This window comes from Alternaria novae-zelandiae (genome assembly GCF_023758075.1).
Source record: "Alternaria novae-zelandiae strain BMP 2774 chromosome Unknown scaffold_3, whole genome shotgun sequence".
Lineage (NCBI taxonomy): Eukaryota > Fungi > Ascomycota > Dothideomycetes > Pleosporales > Pleosporaceae > Alternaria > Alternaria novae-zelandiae.
This window is the reverse complement of record NW_026056963.1, coordinates 1650002-1672212: the sequence shown is the minus strand read 5'-3', so window position 1 is coordinate 1672212 and position 22211 is coordinate 1650002. Positions and strand designations below refer to the sequence as shown.

Here is a 22211-nt window from a genome sequence, read left to right as displayed (position 1 = left end):
GAGTAGCCAAGGATGAGCGACAATGCTTCATCCACTTTCATTGGGGACAATACCCACGGGTCTACCCTGAACCAAGGGTCTATCATCACTGGAGACGGCTCACACGTCGGTAACATCAACCATTTTCACACGGCTACACAGGAGGATGCCGCGCGCAAATCATGTCTGAAAGACCTCCTGGCAGCTTTGGGGGACGATCCAGACGACTATCGGCAGATGCTCGAAGACCGCAAAGGACCGAAAACACTAGGCACCTGTGAGTGGGTTTCGGAGACCGACGTATACAAGAGCTGGATCTCCAAGTCGCACGGCCTACTATGGATCTCCGGAGATGCCGGCAAGGGAAAGACTATGCTTTCTCTCCATCTCGTCAGTAGTCTGAAAGGCGAATCTTCAGCTGCACGTGTCGTCCACTTCTTTTGCAGTCGAGATCACGGACGGAACAACGGTGCATCTATCCTCCGTGGCCTTATCTATCAGCTACTCTCTCAATATCCATCGCTATTCGAGCATGTCTTGGATGACTATGACAAGCATGGAGCTAGTCTATTTGAAGACAGAAAGTTCCAAGCCCTCTGGAATATCTTCGCTAGGATGTTGCACGACAAAAACATCATACCCATTACATGCCTTCTCGACGGTTTAGACGAGTGCGACGAAGACGGTCTCGAGGACTTCTGGGTGAAGATCGAAAGCCTCTACAAATCTGAACCTCAACAGAAATCCGAACGCTCTTCTCATTCGTTGAAGCTTCTCGTTGTCAGCCGGAACCACCCTTATTCTATTCAGCAAGCAATGGACACATTCCCCCGACTGCGTCTTGAACCCGACAACGAGCAACATGTTGGATCTGATATCTCCAAATTCGTCGACGATCGTATATCCACTTTGCAATGCCCAACTGAAGCACGAGAGTACATCAAGAACAGGCTGTGCGATCGATCGGAAGGAACCTACCTATGGATCAGCTTCGCCATCAACGCTTTGAAGAAAGTGCGGGTTATCGACATGGAACGTACTGTTGAATCTTTCCCTCGTGGACTCGATGCCATGTACCGTCGCATGTTGTTGGCAATCTCCGAGCATGAAAGAGACAAGGTTATGGCAATCTTGCAGTGGATCACGACCACATTCCGTCCACTAAGCCTCGTCGAGCTGGCTACCGCCGTCGGCACAATGCCTGCGAGGGGCCAAACCCTGGAAGAGGCGATCAAGGATGAGGTAGCTTATGCTGCAGATCTATTGACGATAGCGACGCGGGTTGACAAAGATAACCACGAAATGGTAAGAACCAGCGTTACACTGGTGCATTCATCTCTGTTGGACTTCCTTCAAAACGTTTCAGAATATGATCCCGATCTGAGAACCTTTCGTCTCCAGGCAGCCGCCACACATGACCGATTAACTCGGCGCCTCTTTGACTACCAGTACCAGATCTTGCAAAGCTTTGACTCCGTCCAGAATGACGATGTTCGTTTCGAAGATCTCAGTAACCATCAAGTAATGAGTGTTCAACACCCGCTATTGCATTACGCCATATATCACAGCCTGGAACACATGTGCCATGGTGGAAACCTTCATCGCCTCAACTGTTACCATCCGATACTTGACTCAACCGACCAATATCATACTCGATGGTTGCAACTACAGTGCCGTACAACGTGCGATCATCTACCGGTGAAAGGAGTCAAGCTGGCACATATCGCTGCCCTATACGGCCTGCTTGCATTCCTCAAGTACGCTCACCACCAATGCCACATGGAGCTGGATATCAGAGACGGTGATAATCGAACACTTCTCTTCTACGCTACAGCTAAATACCATATGCACGTCATTGAATGGTTATTAGTCCAGGGTGCCGATGCGAACGCTCGAGATGTGACCGGACAGACAGCCTTGCACATCGCTGCTTACCAAAGTCGAGCTGACATTGTCAAAATGCTCATTCGTCATGGATCAAGAACCAGAGTCCAGTCTTCTACTCGTATTACGAAAAGTATGCTAGACGGATTGGATCGTGACTTCGGTGACTTCGATCAAGATGAAGAGGATATCGGTCAAGCCTTGGCGAAATGGAGTGGAACCCCTGTCCATATCGCTGCTACCATTGAGCAGCCCGAAGTCATGCACATCCTACTCAGTACTTTTTTACGAGAAGGTGGTTCCATCAACGAGACTGACGAGAATGGCCGTACCTTTCTCCATCTACTGGCAACATCCCATGGGTCCGATCTGCGGCATTGCTGGAATGTCTTCAGCAAGTTTGCAGAGTCTTCTGAGATCGTCAATCACATGTTGGACAGAAACGGAGAATCTGCCCTACATATTGCCACACGGAAATCCTGTCTAGCGATCAATGGCTCGTTTCAGGACGACTTTTATGAAGATTCGGACTCCGACTCCGAAGAGACGGTGTGGAACCCTGTCATCACACTCGTGGAAACATTTGGAACAGCTGTCAACATCCAGACTTCCACTGGCGTAACACCGTTACACATCGCCTGCAAAAACGGGGCTTCCAGCCTAGTCGCTTATCTCCTTGGCAAAGGTGCTAATGCGCGCTTGTATGACGAGTCTGGTCAGAACGCAATGCACTGGCTTTGTAGCCAAATGCAACAAGGCGACGAGAACAGACCTGCAATCCTTACCGCACTGGCAGAAAGCATGACTGTGGAAGATATTGAGGCTAAAAGAACGGACGGTCAGACAGCTCGAGATCTTGCTGTCAAGCACGATGCCGATTATCTGGAGATAGCAAGACGTCACGCGAATGGCCTGACACCAAACCTTGATATGCCAGCAGAGCCTTTGCCACCGGGCGTCCGAGAGTTTTGTGTCAGCTTTTGGCAGTCTGGACAACGATGCAATATGTTTCGTGAACTTCATGGTCTCATTGATAGTTTGCTTAACATGGTCAAATGCGAGCCATCAAGTGAAGCAATTGCTGGATTGCAGCGAATGGTGTCTGAGCAGCCTCAATTTCAACATGTGCTAGAGAAACACCGCTTGTATTGGGAGTCTAAGGCGAAGGAATGATAGCGAACGGACTAAGCGATTCATCAAGACGAACATTCAACAACGGGTATTAGTGGCGAGCGAATCATATCCTCAGTTTCAAATGCACGTCAGTGACGAGTTTCCGCAATGATTTCTTGTAATGTTGAAAGAGGAACATATTTTACGCCAAGCGCTATCTCCCATTAGCGTCTACTTCTTGAAGATCTCAATGGGAAAGGCATCAGCAATAGCCTGATACCCGGCAACACTCGGATGCAACCCATCACCACTATCATACCTCTTGTCCAACCTCTCCGGATTCGTCTTATCCGCAACCATGCTCGCAATATCAACCGTGAAATCATAGTTTCCACTCTCCAAAATCCACTTGTTCACCCTCTTCCTCGTCTTCTCCCTCTCAATACCCGCATACCCATTACCCGCAAAAGGCGCAATCGTACCACCAATCGTCGTATAACCAGCCGTCTTCGCATCAGCAGCAATCTGCTTGAACGCAGCAATGAGGCGGTCGCCGACAGATGTCTGCGCAGCAGCCGTATTGACGTTACCGCCGATGTCGTTGACGCCCTCGAAGACCATGACCCACTTCACACCGGGTTGCTCGATGGCGTCGCGCTTGTATCGGGTGAGGAGAGGTGGGCCGAGACCGCCGCTTAGAACGGTGTTGCCACCGGCGGCTTGGTTGCAGACGGCGATGTTGGTATGGTTTGTAGATTGGAGACGAGCGAGTACGAGGTCGGGCCAGCTACGGGGGTATTAGACTGGAAGTAGTTTTTGCGGGGTCGAGTAGTGCTTACCGGTTGTTCTTGTTGTCGTCTGAACCTCGCCCGTCGGTGATGCTGTCACCGAGGACCATCAGAGAGCGCGTGGTGGTTGGTACGTAGGCTTGGACTGCGCTGACGAAGTACCAGTGCACACTTGATGTACCAGAGAAAGTCGTAGCATTGATCTTGTTACCACTCACGAACCAACTTGTCGTCCTACTGCCGGGATGACCGGTGATGCTGCTTCCACTCTGCCCTTGCTGGCTGTACAAGCTTACAGTGAGCATGCTTTGAGGCTTGACTTCGAAGGCAATCTCATCGCTAGTAACGACTTGACCCTTGGGTACTGTGAAGCTAGACTTGCCACCAACGGTAATGGCTGCTATTGGCGAAGCTTGCATGCCACTGACGCCCGCAGCGCCAGCTGCAGGAAGACCGACAGAACCTGCGGTGATGGGAAGGTCGGAACCGCCAAAGGTGTTGGAGATGGTGATCTTGATCTTCGGTGCGCCGACGGACATGTGAAGGGTTTGGCGAAGTGTCGCATCGCGCATTACGCTTCCGGAACTCTATGGTCATGTTAGAAATTCTGGAGTTTAATTGGGGAAGTTCAGATCGCGTACAAAAGGTGCTGGCGGCATATTGCTCGCCTCCACCAACTGTGGCATACTAGTCCAGGTGTTGATCCAATGCGATCCATCCTGTCTCTTCTCAACCGCGTCAATGGCACGCCCATTAACTGTGGGCGAGATCAAAGAAAGCGTCGCAAAAGCGACGGATAGAAGTGATGTGTAAAACATCATGGCAAGAAACAAAGTTTCGATTGACTGGGATGATGTTGTCGCAATGCGGCTGACAACCGGTATTTGAACCCTTCATCTGGCATTTCGAATTAAGCATTTCGGTTACATTGCGTACTGCAATTAGTTCTCAATTTCAGCAAAGGCGACTGCTCTGTCAATGCGGTGGGCGCAAATGATGTGGGGAGTCAGTCGTTCAGCGGGCTGACGTTTGGAAGTAATTAATCCGGCAGGGTATACGGTGGCCGTGCTATAGCCAGTGCCTTTTGTCCTTGGGAGAATAGCCGGAGGCTTGGATTACCTCGAGATTGGTCCATGTGGTGCTCTCAGGAACGACTGCCGAACGCTATGTGAGGTTGATGCTTGTGAAGGCATCGTCACTCTTAGGAGAGGTGGGTGGTCATAAGCTGAGTGCACAGTATTGCAGCTCTATCGTGCGGACGAGTGATATGGCAAGGGGCGTCCGGTACTCATGTGGATGAAGTTACGGGTGCGCTCGCATCTAGCGTTGACGAAGGTGGCCCCAGGACGAATTGGTCGTCCATCGTGGAGGCACGAAAGCTGTGGGAGTAGCGACGCGCTCAGGTTCGTGTGTGAAGGAGAAGTTCGAGAGGACAGGTGGGTATGACGTCATGACTCTGCCCTTCAACATGAGGCCTATTCAGGATTCCTACATAGCACTACCGAGTGAAAGTAAACTTGGGCGTCGCATCTAGTATCGCATTGGTCTTGGGCAGAGCGCAGCTCGATGCTTGTGGAGTCTGGACAATCGTTGCACGTGACGTGGTGGAGCTCTTCGTGCACGGACCGCCGCGCTTTTAATCAGATCCTCGCCTCGCGTCTTGTTTCATCTGTCACGCCATCAGACGATGCCGAGGCGCGTCCAACCTTTCATACTACAGATCGTCATCTCCGCACGTCCTGTCGAGTCGGTATTGATCAAGTGACACGTCGCCAACGTGTTATGCGTGCCGTAGGGCAAGACCAGTTCAGACCGGGATCGCCCAGCTGTTGACTGGGTTAAGACGCGTATGTACTTTCGGATCCATGGCTTTGTGATACTTCGGTGAATGCGAACTAATTACATTTGTAGTATTTTATATGATTGTCTACGGCACCTGAGTGTTCATCGCGACGTCGACAATATCCGTCGCGATCCTGTCGTGTTCATAAACACCAGAGCGACTCGTATCCCAGGCCATTTTCTCTTTGTTGTATCGCTCCACGGCTTTTAGAAACTTACGATGTAGCTCTCCCAATCGTGGGAACTGTGCATCGCTACACCCGGATTGTTTCTTCTTCGCACAGCTGATGTTCATCAAGCGCACCAACTCTGCCCATGCGAGGAGTTTGAGGAAAGCGTCCTCATTTGAGAAAAAGCGGCTTCGCATAGCGGGGTTCCACCCTTGGAAGAGTTGGACGGCGGGACGTACTACGCTTCCAAACCAGTCGGGTTCTGCACGATTGCCTTCCCAGAGACGAAAGAGTTCTTCGGCATGGACATCGACGTAGTCCTTGAGTAGACGAAGCTGCGTGACAGCAACGCCCTCCTCCGTACTACATATTATGCCCTTGCTTCGCTGTGGGAATTCGAGGGTGACCTCTTCTCGTAATGGATTGACTTGCAATTCAAAGATCTGTTCGATGTCATTGCCGATGCGCTCGGCTAGACTACGGTTGCACAAGTACACCTGGCATATTGGGCACCTGCCGACTTTCTCATCAAGCGTACGCAGATTGTCCATGAGACATCGATCATGCATGGAGCAACCGCAGGGAGGTGCTATGACAGGATTCTTGTCTGCGTCATGGTAAGACTTGAAGCACAACTGGCAATTCCCAGGAGGTGTAGGGTCTTTCCAAGAATTCGGCACAGCACAACGCTCAAGGAAATCCACCTGATCAGGAAGTGAAGACGGGATGGTGTCGGAAGCCTTGTGGAAACGTGAGCTTAATCGTTCGGTGTCGTGTGCAGGAGTGGACGTACTAGGGGGTGCCTCTGTGCACCGAACGCTGAAGCGTTTGACCTTGGCCTCCAACTCTGACCTCGTATCCCAAGTTCGACCTTCAAGCTTCTTTAGCGTTGCAGTATGCCGTTGGTGTGCTGGCTTACCTGGAAGTTCGACTGGCGACCCACGAGCGGGAAGTTCAATTGGCGATCTACGCGCGGGAAGTTCTGCCACTGGTCTATGAGTCGCTGACGCATCGAAACCGAAAGCATTCGCCCTATCGCCGTTTACGTAGAAAGTCGACGGTAGTAGCTCTTCGCTGTCCTTCTCAGCCACCCATTGAGGTGGGTTGCCCTGGTACCATTCGTCATAGGCAAAAGGTGGCGACCTTTCGCTCTTAATGGTTCCAACACTGGACTGCCCGCTCACTACAGATAGGTTAGTGGATGTGGGAAGGTACGTCTTGTTCGTGTACAGACCAGTCACACCCAGCATATCTCTAGCCCTTGCTACACTTGCATCTGTCTGGATTCCGGGAAACATACCCATCGTGGCCTGGGCATCTGCATAGATCGAGGACGTATCGTGAACGGAATCGACTCTATGATGGCGCGTCTGCGGCACTGCTGGTGAGGCTGCGCGCGTAGATGGGGGAGCTGAGCCCATGGGCGTACTCTCCCGCGAAGAGTTACCGTGTTGAGAGATCAAGACCGATGGACGACCCCTCTGCCATACTTGAGGGGGCATCTCTGGCCCCCGTGCTGGAATCGAAGCACTACGATGCCGGCCTGGGATGATCGAAGAAATACGCTCGGCAGTGTCACGTATCCTCGTCTCTAGCGAGGCTCGTGGCCTAGACTTTTCCCCAGCATGTCCGGACGAGCTTGGCCGCGAATTACGCACGGAACTGGATGTCATGGAACCGGATGTCATGGAACCGAAGGTCATGGAACCGGATTCCACGGAACCGGATAGGAAGTCTACACTGGGTGTGTACGCTGGTGGCTCATCGCCATTCACGCCCTTCCATTGATCCTTCGTAACAGTGTTCTTATCCTTGTGCATACAAAAGAACTCCGCACATTGCTCGACGATCTCAGGATGGCGCGGCGTCTGATAGCTATGCTTTCTTGGTTGTGAGCAGCGGCATACGAAGTCTTTGTTCCGGCTGGTATAGTGAAAGTCTTCAACAAATACGCCTTCCATCGCCCATTTCGCCTCTCGGCTTGCGCGATACTTCCGGAAGTCAGCGAAGCTGCAGGATTCAAGGCCGTGGCGGTCCAGGTATAGCATTATGCTGGCGCTCAGATGCCTCGATTCGCATGCTACGGTGGACGTCCTCTCGCCATGTCGTCCCGCATCGTGACAACGGCAGACGCGGGTGCGCTCCTCGCCAACGTAATGCAAGATGCGTTCCTCGGATGATAAAGAGGATAGGGAGTGGCGGAGATCATCTGCGCGGCGGACTTCGACCGATCTTGTGCGCTTGCGGCGGACGTAGACGTAGTTGCCCTTGTTGTGCGCGTAAGACTGCATCTTGTTATAAGAGTAACAAGACTTTCTGGATGGGCAGGTAGACAGCAGTGTCTAGTGGTATGACCCCAGCGGCCTGTATAAAAGTACTGGACTGACTATCTAGGTTCCAGGATCTGTGCATTCTTCCCAGAGTGAAGAGAACTACAACTAGGTTCTCCTTTCGTGACGTCGTGCACGTACCAAGTACAACGACATCGTTAGTACTGGAGAACGTCATGAAGTTGGTGTTGAGCACAGGCCTGCACAATGCGATTCACCACAAGGGCGTTTCAAGAGCGCTGTGAGGAAGACATCGGTGCGATCAATCCATACTTCAGCTTCCACTTCACGATGCGAGGACATTGTTTTTCAGGCCAGCAATGACGGGCGACGTTGCATGCGCGTGGTGGCTTTCATTTTGTCATCTATGTGACACTGTCTTCGGCCACCAAGGCTGTCGCTGTGGCCTTGCTAGACCTTGTGGTATCGACCCTTGACGTCGGCACTCTTAAGAGAGTTCTCTAAGATCCGGAAGTACCCTTTACTACTCTGAGCCATCATCATCAAACAGATCATCCAAGCTCGTGTCGTCTTGCTCGACGTTTTCTCCCGTATCCTCGAACAATTCATCCAAGTCCGAATCATCTTCCTCAATGCCCTCTTCCGCGTCTACCGGCTCTTGAACCGGCACCGGCTCCTTATCCTCGGCCTTCTTCTTCACAAACGCGGGATTCTTGTCTGGAATACCAGACGGTTCATCACCCTTCGAGATGATTACCTGCTCTGGCGAGAGCTGCAAACCCTGAGCCTCAAGATGTTTGACCTCCCAATATTCATTGAAGCGTGGCCAATTAGGCCACTTCTTCATCCTCTCAAGACGCCTACAGTACTTGAGTTCGCGCTCGTAGTCTTTGAGCTTCTTTGCAATTTCCTCTTGAAATGCGGTATCAGCGGCGGCAGCCTGTTCTTCTGGAGAAAGCTCAGGATCAAGTTCAGAAGCTGATGAGTAGTTCTGCTCGAGCGAATTTGGTGCCGCAATAGCTTCGGGCGCATCTTCTGCATTGATCGCATCGCGTGGTTGCTCGCGCCATGCTTTACTCCGTTCCTTTCTCGCCTCTTTTTTCGCGCTGGCATCCGCCTTCTTTTCACCCCGCAGTCGCTCTTTCTCCGCATTCTTCGTCTTGTGGTCTTTCCCCTTATTGGGTGATTGTTCCTGCTTCCATGTTATATGGCTCTTATCCAAGTCGCCCTTCTTGACCAAGTATTCCACCTTCCGTTTCCACGCTGATTTATCCCTAGAGATTGAGGCTCTCTTTCTTTCCTTTGTGACTCCTTCTGTGCAGCAGGGCCCGGTCTCGAATTGGTGGTTGCATTTGTACATCCCGGTGACTTCGTGTGGTGTGAAGTCCTCGAGCTCGCCAGGGTATGGAGGAACTTGGACCTTATCCAGGGGATGTGTTACCTGGTCTGGTCTGATGGTATCTATCGGTACTGATGGAGTAACGATAGGCGCAGGAGCTCCAGAAGTCTGGGGCTGTGGTAGTGGATTCTGCCCTGCTAGAACTTGATCAGATGTGGGTGACTGAGTTGTGACTGCGACATCCACCGGGGACGTCGCAGATGCAATGCCGCAATACTGGGCATAGGCAGCTACCATATCCTGGTCGACTAGAGTCCCAACTGCCTGAGCCGCTACGATACGGTCCCACCTCGCCCTAGTTTCGGCTGTATCTTGCTTGTGTCTATTCGCAAACTCCACCTCGGCCTCAATCAAGCTCGCTTCGAAGGTTGTGATACGCTTCCATAGCGACTGATTTTCTTTACTAGTTTGGTCATACTCGCTCATCTGACGTCCTAGCTCTGCCATTTGGCGGTATGCGACATAACGCTTGTAGGAAGGCAGGGAGCGTAGGCGCCACACATCGCGTGGTACGAGCATCTCATCTTTGCGCTCAATGGCAGTTCCGATAGTACCTTGCTTCGCGGGAATAGCTGGTATGACCGTCACGGTCTTTCTTTGGAGGTCTGGATGCGCATTGATGAGCCACTGCTCTTGCTGAGTGCGCGGCGTCGTTCGCGCGGCCTGCACATTCACAGCGGGAGCTTGGATACCGCGATGAAGTCCTTCTACACCCGTCTGGTGAGAAGCACACTGTGTGGCTGCGACTGGGGTAGCACTGTATTCGTATGGTATTTGTGTACCAACGACTGGCTGAACATATCGTTGCTGCTGTTGCGGACGCGGATCCTCTGCAGGCATTGTAGGTGCCATGGGGCCAGTTGACCCATGACTAGGCGTAGTCTGGGGTACACGAAGTCTCGGTGCACACTCAGGCTGTAGCGTTGGTGCAGACTGTTGAATTGTTGTAGGCAGCGTGGCTTGTTGTCGTTCGTACCCGCGCGCAGTCTGGGGTCGATATAGCCCCCACGCATAGTCAGGCTGTACCACTCGAGCAGGGTGTCGGTTCACGTGAGATCCATAGCTTTGGTATAGATTCCCAAACCCCATCTGAGGAGCTGTCGGGGGCCGTGACGGGGGGCTGGAACCATACTGTTCGTTGTTGCCGTGTATATATCCTAACGTTGGAGTATATAAGCCGTCCTGGGAAGGCGTATCTCCTGGGTTGGATCCCCGTGGGTTCAGTGGAGCCGATGGGTCAGTATGCGGCGGGCTTAAGTACGGAGGATGGACAAAGGGTGACGATGTTGTTCGCGGAATGTAAAGCGAGGATGTTTGGGTGTAGCAATCGTGGACGTTGCTGGAATCTTCAGGCGGCGTCCAAAGTCCATGTTGTCGCTGTCGCTTGATCGGCCCAACTAATTCTTCTTCCTGCGCGCGCTTCGGTGGGCGCGGTAGCGTCGCAGGCGTGGACGGTAGCTGAGACATGGCAGAATTCAGGTGACTACCAGCCGTGGGTATGGCGAGACGTTATTGTTTGAAGACTTTTGGAAGCTCGCAAATTCGCGATCGAATTGTTGAGCGTGGCAGTGGACAGGTGGAGGTGGGTTCCAGAGGCTGCGGTGTTGCTGGAAGACCAGACCCACCGTGAGGACCAGCTAGCACGTGATTCATTCGGTCACTATTGTTTTGGATACGGGGCGATGCCTGCGAAACGCACTGACGGTCACTCGCAAGCGGCAAGTGCTGTGTCGTTTTCACTTTCACTTTGCTTATGCTACCTTGCGTAGGTACGTGGTAGTCTATCCAGGAGCCTGTATTTATTTTAATGCATGCTAGATCGATGATATAATCAGGGGGGGGTTTGTTTTGGTACCAACGTCTACATGAACAGGGTTCGTGGTCAGAGAGATCGTGTCGCTTGCCGCCTACATGGACGCTTGTATTGAAGAAACTAAACTGCATATTGGGACTTGGGGTATACATTGTCTTCTATACTACGTATCTGTACCTGTAGAACTCTGTGTATGCAGCAAAGTGATACAGACTATCTCTATTCGCGCGTTGAAAGGTGATACAAGTAGTCTAGCGAAGTTTTCCTCCACTCCCAATCGTCCTCATCAGTGAAATTGTCACTGTCGTAGAGAGCCTCAAGATCGTGTTTTCCGTCGAACTCGAGATGCACTTTCAGTCCGTCGGCGCCATGTTGGTTGAGAATTGTGCCACGTTCAGTGTTGAAGAACATGTAGTTGCCTAGGATCTGGTTCACCTGAACTCCTGGTAACAGCTTCCTTAAATAGTCTTTTAGGGATTCATCCGGTCCTGCTTTAGGCCAGTAGTCGCCTTTAGCGGAGCTCATGCCACGGAAGGTCAAGGTCTTGAGATTTGGCCATGGTTCGGTGAAAGCTTGCTCCACCACCCGATGACGAAATCGGATATCAGGGGGGCATTTGACGTCTTCATCCGCTTTGATGTGCTCATCGACCTCGTCATGGCGGTCGACGAATATTTTCCGGTGTTCCAGCACGATCTCTACCGCGGTGAGACGAATAGATCGCAGCAGAGACGCCCATTGCTTCATTTGAGGGGCTTCGTAGTCAAGATCATTGGGTCTCTTGCGGAATCCATTGAACCAAACAGGCTTACAGAGTAGCAAATGAGTGAGCGAGGCGAACTCAGGCCACGCTGCATCGTGCCATAGGCTACCTCGGGGACCAATGTAGACCTCACAGCTCTCATAAAAGTGCAGTTGTGCCTCTTCGGGGCCTCTGAAGAACTCTGGTTCGTCGAGCGCGCCGAAATCAAGACTGACGATAGTAGACGCTGAAGCCCTGCAGATGGCCGAAACAAACTCCACGGGAACATAGCCTCTCAGACGTACATGCTGTACACTGGTTGCCGCCGGATGCCGGAGGCCCAGCTGAGCTGTAGGCGGGCCTTTCCGATCTTCGGAGTACTCGCCAATGATCTCAATCGTACGGAGATTAGGAAGTGACAGTATCATGTTCCAGATCTGGGGCGGGCTCTCATGCGTTACCGTGAGGCAAAGGTGTCGTACGACCGGCTTGATCCGATTCCAAGCTTCAGATTTGCCATTGGACGCATACATATCCTTGATGGCAGCATGAAACTGCTCGTTTCTGGTATCGTATTCGGCATCCACCCCGTCGTAATCGCGGTAGCACCATGGATGTAGCAAGTCGTCGTCCAGGTAGGCTCTTCGAGGCTGCTTGTGGGAAAGGGTGAAGCAGTTATCGTGGGCGTCTTGGCGGTGGAGCTCGATCTATGAGTGAATGGTGTCAGTATATGTCCCGAATGCGGTACAGTGGCGCTACTAACGTTCGTCCAGAGCACCGACTGCGCAAACTCGCGATACCGCTTCGAAGCGCGCGCCAGCTGCGTCAGATCGTGAGGGCGCAGGTAGCTCATGACGTCGATGGTCAGCTCGGCCGGCAGACTCTGAGGATTGCGATCTCTCTCATTAATAAGGAGTACCTTTGCGTATGTAGTAGTTATGTATTTTAGGAGTTATAAGTAGCTTATCTTGCTTTGCGTTATCGCAGTACTATAGATAGGATAGAAGAACTAAACTTTAGAATTGTACACTAAAGTAAGTTAACTGTAGAGGAATATAAAATGCGCACCTCAGCGTCTTCGTTGCTTGCTCGGCCAGCAGCTTGTCGATCATGGCCTCCGCTTTCGATGAAGACGCTACCATGGTGGCGACTCAGTGTTGCAGGGCACTACAGATGTGTGTGGCTGTGAAGGATTGAGAGGACGAGGAATGACCCAACAGGCAAGCGTGAGGTGATAAGACGCTAGTGGGAGTGAGTGCACATCAGAGGAAAGAGCGGAGGAGCGAAGCGCGTTGTCACGTGCGCGATCCTGAAGTGAGACGGCACTGCAATAGAAAATTTGGTTTGATGCATACAATGTACTATATATCAACGACTGATCTGTATTCAAGGCGATATATGCTCCAGAGGCAGTCAAGTAATCAACTACATTTCCATCACCATCCCGACCTATACTCCGTAAATCCGGAGATCATCATAACCATTCCGCCAACCCCTAGCCTTCTGCACGGCCTTCACCACCGAATGCGGCAACGGCGCCGTCCACCCCTTCTTCACCAGCAACTTCTTCTCCTTCTCATAATACCCTTCTTTGCGCCACACCTCGAGTGTAACACCCAGCTTCTCAAGCTCATCTGCAGCGTACCGGAAGAATGTGATATCCACCGGGTCCAACTCATGCAAGCGAGGTGCATCTTCCCTCGGGTTATCCATCTCCATGACCACAGTAAGAGCGAGGCGTTTGAGTGGAGGGAACATGGCGGCTAGAGAAGCGAGGCAGATTTGGAGTGCTTCAGTTTCGCTCATCTCGTCGCTTTCTTCAATGATGTTGTGGAGAAGAGTGACGAGATGGTGGAGCTTGTCGATATCGACGCAGTCCAAGATCAGATCTTCCAAGCTCGCGGGGAAGATGGCGTGGGGGTTGGAGAGACACTTCAAGTTGGTGGAGTTGGTGTCGCTTTTGGGGACGAGGAGGTCGAAGTCGATGTGTAACTGGCGGAGATTTGTGAGGTCTTTGAACGTATCGAAACGTGGGTGGCCTTCTTGTCGGTCAGACTTCTGATTTGACCACTGGAGTAGTTCTAGGAGTGGGGTGTGTTTCTCTAGGCTTCGCAGGAGTTCGGCTAGGTTGTCGCCACGCAAAGCGAGAGGCAGATTGCGTCTGCTGCGTCCGCAGTCATCGACTACGAGTTCTCGGAGGTTGGCCATTGCTGGGTTGCTGACCATGTTCTGGATTATAGCAGGAGTGATGTTTCTAGTTGTCGTAAATCGAATTCGGCGGAGGACGGGTTGCGCAGGCATAGGGGATGGATAAGCGAACATCGATGTAGTCGGTCGTGCCTCGACGTCGAGATACCCGACATTGTACTCTAATGTTCGTAGGGTTGGCAATACCACGATGGAAGGCATCAGAGAAAGACCGGCGTTGTGAACGAGATGTTGAACGTTCTGAAAGGGGCCTTTGCCGTCACTCCAAGGTGCCCAAAGAAGGCGTAACACATGTGTAGGTGGTTCTTTGTGACCAAGCTCTAGATACTGGACCTTCTGCGCCATAAACAGAATGAGCGTGAAAATCTGATTGCTGGCTGTATAGTGATTCATGGGAGCCGTCAGAATATCACAATACAAGGTCAGTTTTGCTGAGAGGAATTCCGAGAACCCGCATCCTGGAGAGAGAACTCCATCCAGCACCTCTTGTATCGCGTGCGTGTAATTCCATACATCATATTGGAGCTTCTTCCTCGTCGGCGGCTTTATGTCGGCGTCGTGAGAGGACCAATGCTGGGCTGGTATGTAGCTCAAGCTCTTGATGTGAAGGGCGAGTTCCTTGCGGTCTAACAACGTGAAGAGCAGTCGCAGTGGCCTTTCAAGTTCAGATTCATACACTTCGATATTCGTATAGAGGTATGGCTCAGCAATGCCCCGGTAGTATTTGTTCGTCTTGGAGAAGGCGCTGAGAGCCTTAGTGTCGCCGACGAGGCAGCTGGCGATTTGGCCATCAAGCTCCGTCGATAGCTTCTGGAGGGACATATTGTATACTGTTGGGCCGACTTCGTTGAGGTGGTGGAAGAACAGTGGTATGAACAGAGGTCGAGTGGAGAGTCTGCAATTACGAAAGCAACCGCCTTAAAGTTGAAAGTTGAAGCCAGTGGTCGCTCGCGGTAGTTGATCGCTATACTTTTGGTAGCGGCGTTGAGACTGGCAGAAGAGCGGCGTGGATAAAGCCTGGAGCCGAAAGTAGAACTGAAGAAAACACAGTCGACCACACCGCTCGGGCCCTCCTCTTTCGATTTACACACCACCAATAGTGAAAGACCCATGAATTCCTACCTGTATGCGTAAGGGTGTCCATCTTCCTCTCCCCACCAACTCAGATGCGACTTAAGACCCTCTTCAGCCCAGTCACCCGCATATGCCCAGTTTGGACCATAGCTTCCTACCTGAGTGCACGTGAGTATTCGTTTCCATCTCCCCCAACGACCCAAATTCCGCTCAGAACCCTCTCTTTCAATAATCACGTGTACGCTCACCAGCAGTGAAGAACTGTGGGATGTTTCCCACCTGCGTGCATGTGGACATCGCGTCTACTTCCCTTGCGCCCTTCAACACCCTCGCGCCCATGACGTACCGTCAATCTTCAACTCTTTCTTGCTTGCACGCTGAGCCATCTGAATTCCGCTGCTCATGTGCTGGCTATACCACATGCTGTTGCCTTCGCATCTCCTTACACTCTACTTCACCCCTCCCACCGCCTCAACCCCATGAACATCAAGACCAACACCGCACCCACTTGTGATGTAATACGATTAAACATTGACCAGCCCGAGCACACCACCTATCTATGTATACATATGCTCCTTTCCCTTTGACGCCACTTCATAACCTTCGTTGAACGGATGAAGAATGAAACGCTGATTCCGAAGAAAATCCCCCAAATGCGAGGAAACAGATTTGCGAAACGAACAAATGTCTTTTCATTACCTCAACGGCGACCCCACCCTGCCCTCCACAGGCGTCTCACCCGTCGTAACGCGTATACTAGGCAGTCTCTCTAAATTCAGATTCAACGCCGGTAACTGCGGCGCCCTCGTATTAATCGGACTTTCGTAATTCGGGGGATCTTCATACGCAGGCGCGTCTTCCCCTGGTACCATCCCACCACCTCCACTCCCGCCAACTCCACTTCCACTCCCACTCCCACTATAACTCCTCTCCGGGTTCAAACTCACAACCTCAAACCCCTCGGTATTTGGACTGGGACCAGGACTAGGCCCAGCAGTAGAATGTGAATTCGAGCGCGACGCATCCGCAAAGTCGTAATCGTCGGATCCGCGCGATTCCACGGATTGTGTAAGAGAAGTGACGGAGAGGCCGCGGGCGTGGGCGTCACGGCCGCGGGATTGACCGGAGAAGGAGGCGGCGGAGTCGAGGAGGGGTCTGTTGTCGCTTTCGGAGGAGTTGGCTCGGAGGCGTGTGCCGTCGTGGCGCGCGACGCCTAGATCGCCATATGCAACAGCACTCACGCGTCTGTCTCTCGACCGGGTCCGGGCTTGGTGCTCTGCGATGAGCATCTGGGAGACGGAGAGGTCGGCTGCTTCTTCTGCGCGGCGCCGTATATCAGCTAGGGCCTGGACGTCGCCTCGTGCGCGGGCTTCGCGTCGGGCTTGACGCCGGGCTTCGCGGTCGGTGGCTTCGATGCGGCGGGCGAGCCGGATTTGGTATAGAGATTCCATTTCTTCTTCTCGTTGGCGCTCTTCTTCGTCGACGGTCTCGGGGAGTTCGAGAACTGTGTCTACGCCGCCGCGTTCGCCTTCGCGGGCGAGGACGCGCTCGTTCTCTCGTGCGGCAGACGAGTAGGCGGGGAGGGTCATGACGCTGCGGACGGAGGTGTTTCTGTCGACGCCGGCACCGGTTGTGCTGTTTATTTGCCTTTCCGGATCTCCTGTTGCTGCTCCGCTCATCTCACCACTCGCCCTGCTTGTGCTCCCCCGGTACTCCGTATCCTGCAGACTGGTGGAGTAGTCATTTCGGCGCGGGCGCTTGCGGAACGCTTTCCACGAGAATAACGAGGGGAGTTTGTCGGCGGACGACTGTTGTGCTTTCTTTGCGGCGCGGTACGGGGCGCGGAACTTAAGGGTGGAGAAGTATGTGATTATGAGGATGGCGAAGATGGCGACGGCGATGATTCCGACCTGGGGAATGCAGGGTTAGCCAGTGCGTGGTAGAGTATGGTAGAGCGATGGCGTAAACTTACTACGACAAAGGTCCTGCCCTGCTTGGAGACTTCTCTCCTCTCGAGGGCGCCGTCCCTTGCATGCCGCGCGGGTAACAACATGGCACCCAAACAACCATGCACCGGGCCCGTCCAAACGTCAAATGTCACCGGAGTCTTGTTTTCACAATGAGATCACTTGTTTGGAGAAAGTGTGGATCGCCCAGGCTGCCAAAGGCCCGCCTTCCTGGTTCTGTTTGGCACTAGGGAGCTGTCGAACCGTTGTGTCGTGCGAAGGTTAAGGCAAAACGTTAAGAACAAGCGGCGGGAAGCGATGTCGTGGATGCGGTTAGGATATTGGGGGTTAATGGGTGTATAGTTTGGCGACTACGGAATGGCCGAACAACAATGGGGGAGAGCCGCGAGTAATGGTCTGGCTAGGTCTGCGCCCGGAAGTTGGTCTTGGCAAGCTGGCTGAGTGTTGATGCGGTTGCCGGGATGATGGAGCTGTGACCAGGGGCTGTAGCACGACGAGAGAGGAAGAACGCAGTACGATACAGTATAGTGTATCAAAGCAGCACCGTACCCCTAAAGCCTTACACATTCAATCCTATTCTCAACTCAACAGTTATGCAAGATGACAACCAGCCAGCGGCAGACGCCAAAAGCAAGCCTCATGTCATCTCCAAAACCTGCTGCTATTCTTAGTGCGCCATCTCCCAGATTCAAGGTCCCCACTAGCGCCGGCTTCTGATTGGCGCATCTACTGCAGGATGATCGCATTCACATGTTTGATCTACAGCGCCGTGGCACAGACTGAACAAACGCTGGTCGCAATAACGGTCGTGAACAAATTTCCAAAATGGTATACAGTATATTTTTGGAGTAAACGACTTGAATGGAAGTCGACGCTGGCTAATTCAACTCCAAGATGAATACAATAGATACAAGAACCTGGGTGCGCTTTCAATGACACGATAGACTAAAACTTCTTATCCAACTTTTTCAAGAAACTGCCAATCCCCTTCTCCACTTTATCTACCCGCTTTCCGATGTTGGAGTTGCGTTGCGGTGCGTTGGGGTTCTCGTGGTCTTGCACTGCGGCTTCGTTCTCCGTCGGTCTGTACAGCTGCTGATGCAGGTTTTGTCCCTGTGGTGGAGTTCCCGTGCTACCGTACTGGTATTGCGCGTAGCCAGGAGAAGCCATTGGCTGGTATTGCTGGGGAGGGAAGCCGGGAGATGGTAATGCAGAATGCGCAGGAGGGGATTGGGGGGCAGGAGGGAAGCCAGGCGAGGATGGGTAGTTGGCGAATTGGTGGACTGGTGCTGTGGATGTTCGCTTCATGGCTGGGGGTGGCGGGGTGCCGTTGTATTGGCCTGGTGGAGGGGCAGACGGAGGGGGTGCAAAGGACGGCGGACTTTGCGATGCACTTGGTGGGCCTGTGAAGCCCTGGCCGGGCGCTGGTGGTCCTGGGAAGTATGCCCCTGATGTCGGTTGAGGCGCGAACGAAGCTTGTAGCGGGTTGCCGTATTGCGCTGCATGCTGATCGTGGACTGCAGCAGATCCAAGTCCCGTACCGTCATTGGCGTCTGGTGGAGGTGGTGTCTTCTCGCGATGAGCAATTGGCTCAGGCGCGGCTGGAGCAGCCGGGTTGTATGCCATTGGAGCGTAGTTGGGTGGCTGCTCGCTGGGAGGAGGTGATGTAGGGGCGGGCGCTGTGGGAGGCCCGGGGAACGACTGTGTTGTGCTAACACTCGGAGTACGACTTGTGTGTGATATGGCTGCGCTTTCCAGCCTTGCGATGACTGGACTCAGGGCGTCGTTCTTGTGTTCCGAGTGTGTTGGTGTGGCATTGGGGTTGCGCACAATTTGCATTTGATGTGGCTGCAGCACCCTGCGGATGGAGTCGAGGAAGAGGCTCGCGTCTTCTGGCGTCCAGAAGTACAAGTCCACCGTGTGCAGCCTGTACATGTATTTGCCCTGGTTTGAGGGATCGGGTGTGGGGAGATGCCATTGCGACGTGTCTTGGTGGGGGCTTGCGCTGCCATTGTGACTCCTGAACGCGTCGACCGTGAGGGTGAACAGACATGGGTGTTTGTACGTGTGCTCGATCTTGACTGTGTCCAGCTCTATACAGCATGTCAGCTCGTGTGTCATGGGGAAATGTGTCAGCACTCACGGCCTGAAAAGGCATCCTGGTTGGGAGTGCCCGCATGGTTCGCGACTTCTATGCGCCCACTCTGGCGCATAGGGTTGTGGTAGAGGTAGACATAGGAGCTCTTGTCGAAGCGGTGGTGCGGGGGGACCTGGGTAGGCGGGGAGATGTAGTAGTGGACGTCTGCGAAGCTATTCACAGTCAGTATAGGATCAAGATGTACAAAGCTACCACTACTCACAGCGTCAAGAGGGACACTTCTCCCTGCTGCGGAGGCATGGTGTTAGTGTAAGATGGCAGTCTATCAGGCGTCCAAGATATCTCAAAGCCAAGTTGTGGGTTATGAGGTCAGCTGTAGGTAGTGAAGTAAGACGGAAGTTAGCACTCTCACATCAACACAAAGAGATCAAAGACATATATAGGGTCGCAAGGCTGTCATCTCAGCTCCCCACGGGTGCAGCCAACAGCTGCGCGCTCTTCTATTTGCGTCGTGCTCGAAGCGCCCGCGGGTTAGTGTCTTGTTTAGTAGGCGCCGGCCCAAGCTCTGCCGAATGGGCAGCGGGCAGCTCTGCTCCACCCGTGACTTGCGGACCTCCGAGCCAATCCAGAAATTTGCTGCATCGAGCATCGTCGAGCACGAGCATCCGCCCACGACACGCGCAATTGAACCCGCGCCCTGCATTGAGCCTCGCTGTCGAATCCATTCTATACACTGGACATACGCCCGCCCACACCGATCGCGCTCGCCCACCGCCGCAGCCCAGCGAGGGCAAATTCCCACGTCCACACCCGCCAACATGTCTCTCGTCAACCTCGCCCACGTCTGCTCGCACATGCAGAATGCGTCCAAAGCCCGCCTCGGACTGACGTCAATACCCGTCTCCAAGATGCACGTCAACATCGCACTCGGCCTCCAGCGCGAAGGCTTCCTCTCCTCCGTCACCCTCGGCGGGCCCACACCACCCAAGCCCTTCCTGCTCCAAACGCAGCAAGACCCAGAGCAACACGAGCAAATGGCCCAGAAGCTCGCAGAAGAGCCCTGGCTCGCCTACCCCGTCGACGCCCCCGCCGGCACAAAACAAAAGTCACCACTCGGCGCCGAACAAGTCCACGACATACACGTACCCCAGAACCCCGCGCGGAGACGGTTATGGCTCGGCCTGAAGTACTGGCAGAACGAGCCTGTGCTGAAGAATATGAAGCTGATATCCAAGCCTACACGGAGGATATGGCTGACGAGCGAGGATCTGGCTAAGATTACGCGGACAAGAGAGTCGAGCTATGTGAAGGGTTTGACGAGGCCGGGAGAGTGCATGTTTGTCACGACGGATCGGGGGATACTGGAGGCGAGGGAATGTGTGGAGCGGCAGTTGGGTGGCATGGCGCTGTGCAGGGTGTGGTAGAGGGACGGGGTGGTTATGGACTGTAAGACTGCATTGTACCAGTATCATGATGGGGCGGGATTGCATATATGAGGGCTTGCATGGAGTAACGCGCGACGCATCTGTAGAAATATCAAACCCAATTACCATGTATTTCGAGTTTGACGGACAGGAATTGGTCGAATGCGTTAGTGCGCTGACACGAGGGTTGGACTGGAGGGGTGCAAGAACCAAGGCGATGCGAGTCAACGTCACCAATAGTGGACAACGAACATCCTGGTACCAGAGACTTCGCAACATGGTCAGCCTGCTTTTCATCGCACATTGGGCAGCAAAATTGTTGTTGTGGACTAATATTGTTGTTGGAAGAGTTTGTTGACATTTCATTTCGCTGTAGTTCAGAGCATGGATTCGCTCACGACCAAAGGCCAAAAATGAAGCAATTATCTACAAAATTCGTGCTAATCTACATAATATCCCAGGATGTATCCTCGTAACAAACTTCGTAACCACGTTGCTTGCATCCCAGCGTCCCAATTACCAAAAATCAAAGGGGGAATATGTCCAAAGAAATTCGTAAAGATCTGACCATGGCCTTTTGCCAGATGTTCCCAAACCCCAACTCCAGTACCCGTGATAATCCTCATCATACATCTCTCGTCTTCTTCTTAGACGTAGCTGCGGCGGCTCCGGCTGTGGCTCGCGCGGGGGCTGCGGGAGTGGTGGCCGTGACGCGATCGGTGGACTTCGCGCTTAACGACGACACGGTCGTTGCGGTGGTGGCGGTGCACAAGGAGGGCCAGGATGGATGTGATGAAGAAGAAGATGATGTTCCTGCGCAGACGTTAGCTTCGATATTGCTTTCGATTTTGGAAAGTAGAACTTACATGATACCGAACGCCCACGAGGCCTTGAGCATGGCGCATTGGCGGTTGGTGTCGACTCCGAATCCAGTCCCACTGATAGTAGCAATACCCAAGTCGGCGCTGTAAGCGCCACGCCTGCTGAAGTTGGTGCAATCAGCATCGGCAATGCCGCGAAGAGCATAGACAGCTCCGATGAAGGCGCCCATGAAGAGAAGGTCGATAAAGGCAACGAATTTGGCCGAGTGCTTTGCGCGCGTGTAGAGGAAGAGGGTGCCTAGAGCCCATACTGCGCCGAGGACGGATACAATGAAGAGAACGAGGATGGACGTGGGTGTGAGCAGGTTGCGGCTGTTGTACCAATCGACGAACCACGCCAGCATACCCAGCGCAGGTATGAGGGTGATGATCTGGAAGATGCGCCAAAAGATGAAGGATAGTCCGGAGAACGACATGATGGCAGTTGACAGGAACCGCAGATGCTTCGTGGGAAGACGAGTTTGCTTTGGTCGGGGCTGTCAGCTGAACCACGGTTGGTTGATGCCGTGTAACGGAGCAGGTGCGATGCGACCAAGTG

The 22211-nt window shown here is 53.0% G+C and overlaps 10 protein-coding genes across 10 annotated transcripts; 2 read left to right on the top strand and 8 right to left on the bottom strand.

Annotated features, from left to right (window-relative positions):
- Positions 1-12: 12 nt before the first annotated feature.
- On the top strand, positions 13-3036 carry J4E88_002514 (uncharacterized protein; the record flags this gene model as incomplete). Its single annotated transcript, XM_049396175.1, has 2 exons — positions 13-1489; positions 2006-3036. The coding sequence occupies 2 exons, from the start codon at positions 13-15 to the stop codon at positions 3034-3036; spliced, it is 2508 nt and encodes an 835-aa protein (XP_049258579.1).
- A 171-nt stretch (positions 3037-3207) lies between these two features.
- On the bottom strand, positions 3208-4303 carry J4E88_002513 (uncharacterized protein; the record flags this gene model as incomplete). Its single annotated transcript, XM_049396174.1, has 2 exons — positions 3208-3763; positions 3816-4303. The coding sequence occupies 2 exons, from the start codon at positions 4301-4303 to the stop codon at positions 3208-3210; spliced, it is 1044 nt and encodes a 347-aa protein (XP_049258578.1).
- A 1388-nt stretch (positions 4304-5691) lies between these two features.
- Positions 5692-7080, bottom strand: J4E88_002512 (uncharacterized protein; the record flags this gene model as incomplete). Its single annotated transcript, XM_049396173.1, has 2 exons — positions 5692-6959; positions 7077-7080. The coding sequence occupies 2 exons, from the start codon at positions 7078-7080 to the stop codon at positions 5692-5694; spliced, it is 1272 nt and encodes a 423-aa protein (XP_049258577.1).
- A 1510-nt stretch (positions 7081-8590) lies between these two features.
- J4E88_002511 (uncharacterized protein) lies at positions 8591-10318 on the bottom strand (the record flags this gene model as incomplete). Its single annotated transcript, XM_049396172.1, has 1 exon — positions 8591-10318. One exon carries the CDS (start codon positions 10316-10318, stop codon positions 8591-8593), a length of 1728 nt encoding a protein of 575 aa, XP_049258576.1.
- Positions 10319-11498: 1180 nt separating this feature from the next.
- Positions 11499-13163, bottom strand: J4E88_002510 (uncharacterized protein; the record flags this gene model as incomplete). The annotated part of the gene is given in 4 exon segments (XM_049396171.1): positions 11499-12728; positions 12785-12904; positions 13090-13141; positions 13156-13163. The coding sequence occupies 4 exon segments, from the start codon at positions 13161-13163 to the stop codon at positions 11499-11501; spliced, it is 1410 nt and encodes a 469-aa protein (XP_049258575.1).
- A 307-nt stretch (positions 13164-13470) lies between these two features.
- On the bottom strand, positions 13471-14747 carry J4E88_002509 (uncharacterized protein; the record flags this gene model as incomplete). Its single annotated transcript, XM_049396170.1, has 2 exons — positions 13471-14602; positions 14743-14747. 2 exons carry the CDS (start codon positions 14745-14747, stop codon positions 13471-13473), a joined length of 1137 nt encoding a protein of 378 aa, XP_049258574.1.
- Positions 14748-15998: 1251 nt separating this feature from the next.
- On the bottom strand, positions 15999-17356 carry J4E88_002508 (uncharacterized protein; the record flags this gene model as incomplete). The annotated part of the gene is made up of 3 exons (XM_049396169.1): positions 15999-17213; positions 17276-17330; positions 17352-17356. The coding sequence occupies 3 exons, from the start codon at positions 17354-17356 to the stop codon at positions 15999-16001; spliced, it is 1275 nt and encodes a 424-aa protein (XP_049258573.1).
- An 859-nt stretch (positions 17357-18215) lies between these two features.
- J4E88_002507 (uncharacterized protein) lies at positions 18216-19668 on the bottom strand (the record flags this gene model as incomplete). The annotated part of the gene is made up of 3 exons (XM_049396168.1): positions 18216-19363; positions 19414-19580; positions 19631-19668. 3 exons carry the CDS (start codon positions 19666-19668, stop codon positions 18216-18218), a joined length of 1353 nt encoding a protein of 450 aa, XP_049258572.1.
- A 518-nt stretch (positions 19669-20186) lies between these two features.
- On the top strand, positions 20187-20792 carry J4E88_002506 (uncharacterized protein; the record flags this gene model as incomplete). Its single annotated transcript, XM_049396167.1, has 1 exon — positions 20187-20792. One exon carries the CDS (start codon positions 20187-20189, stop codon positions 20790-20792), a length of 606 nt encoding a protein of 201 aa, XP_049258571.1.
- A 647-nt stretch (positions 20793-21439) lies between these two features.
- J4E88_002505 (uncharacterized protein) lies at positions 21440-22089 on the bottom strand (the record flags this gene model as incomplete). The annotated part of the gene is made up of 3 exons (XM_049396166.1): positions 21440-21605; positions 21659-21985; positions 22085-22089. 3 exons carry the CDS (start codon positions 22087-22089, stop codon positions 21440-21442), a joined length of 498 nt encoding a protein of 165 aa, XP_049258570.1.
- Between the last annotated feature and the right edge of the window lie 122 nt (positions 22090-22211).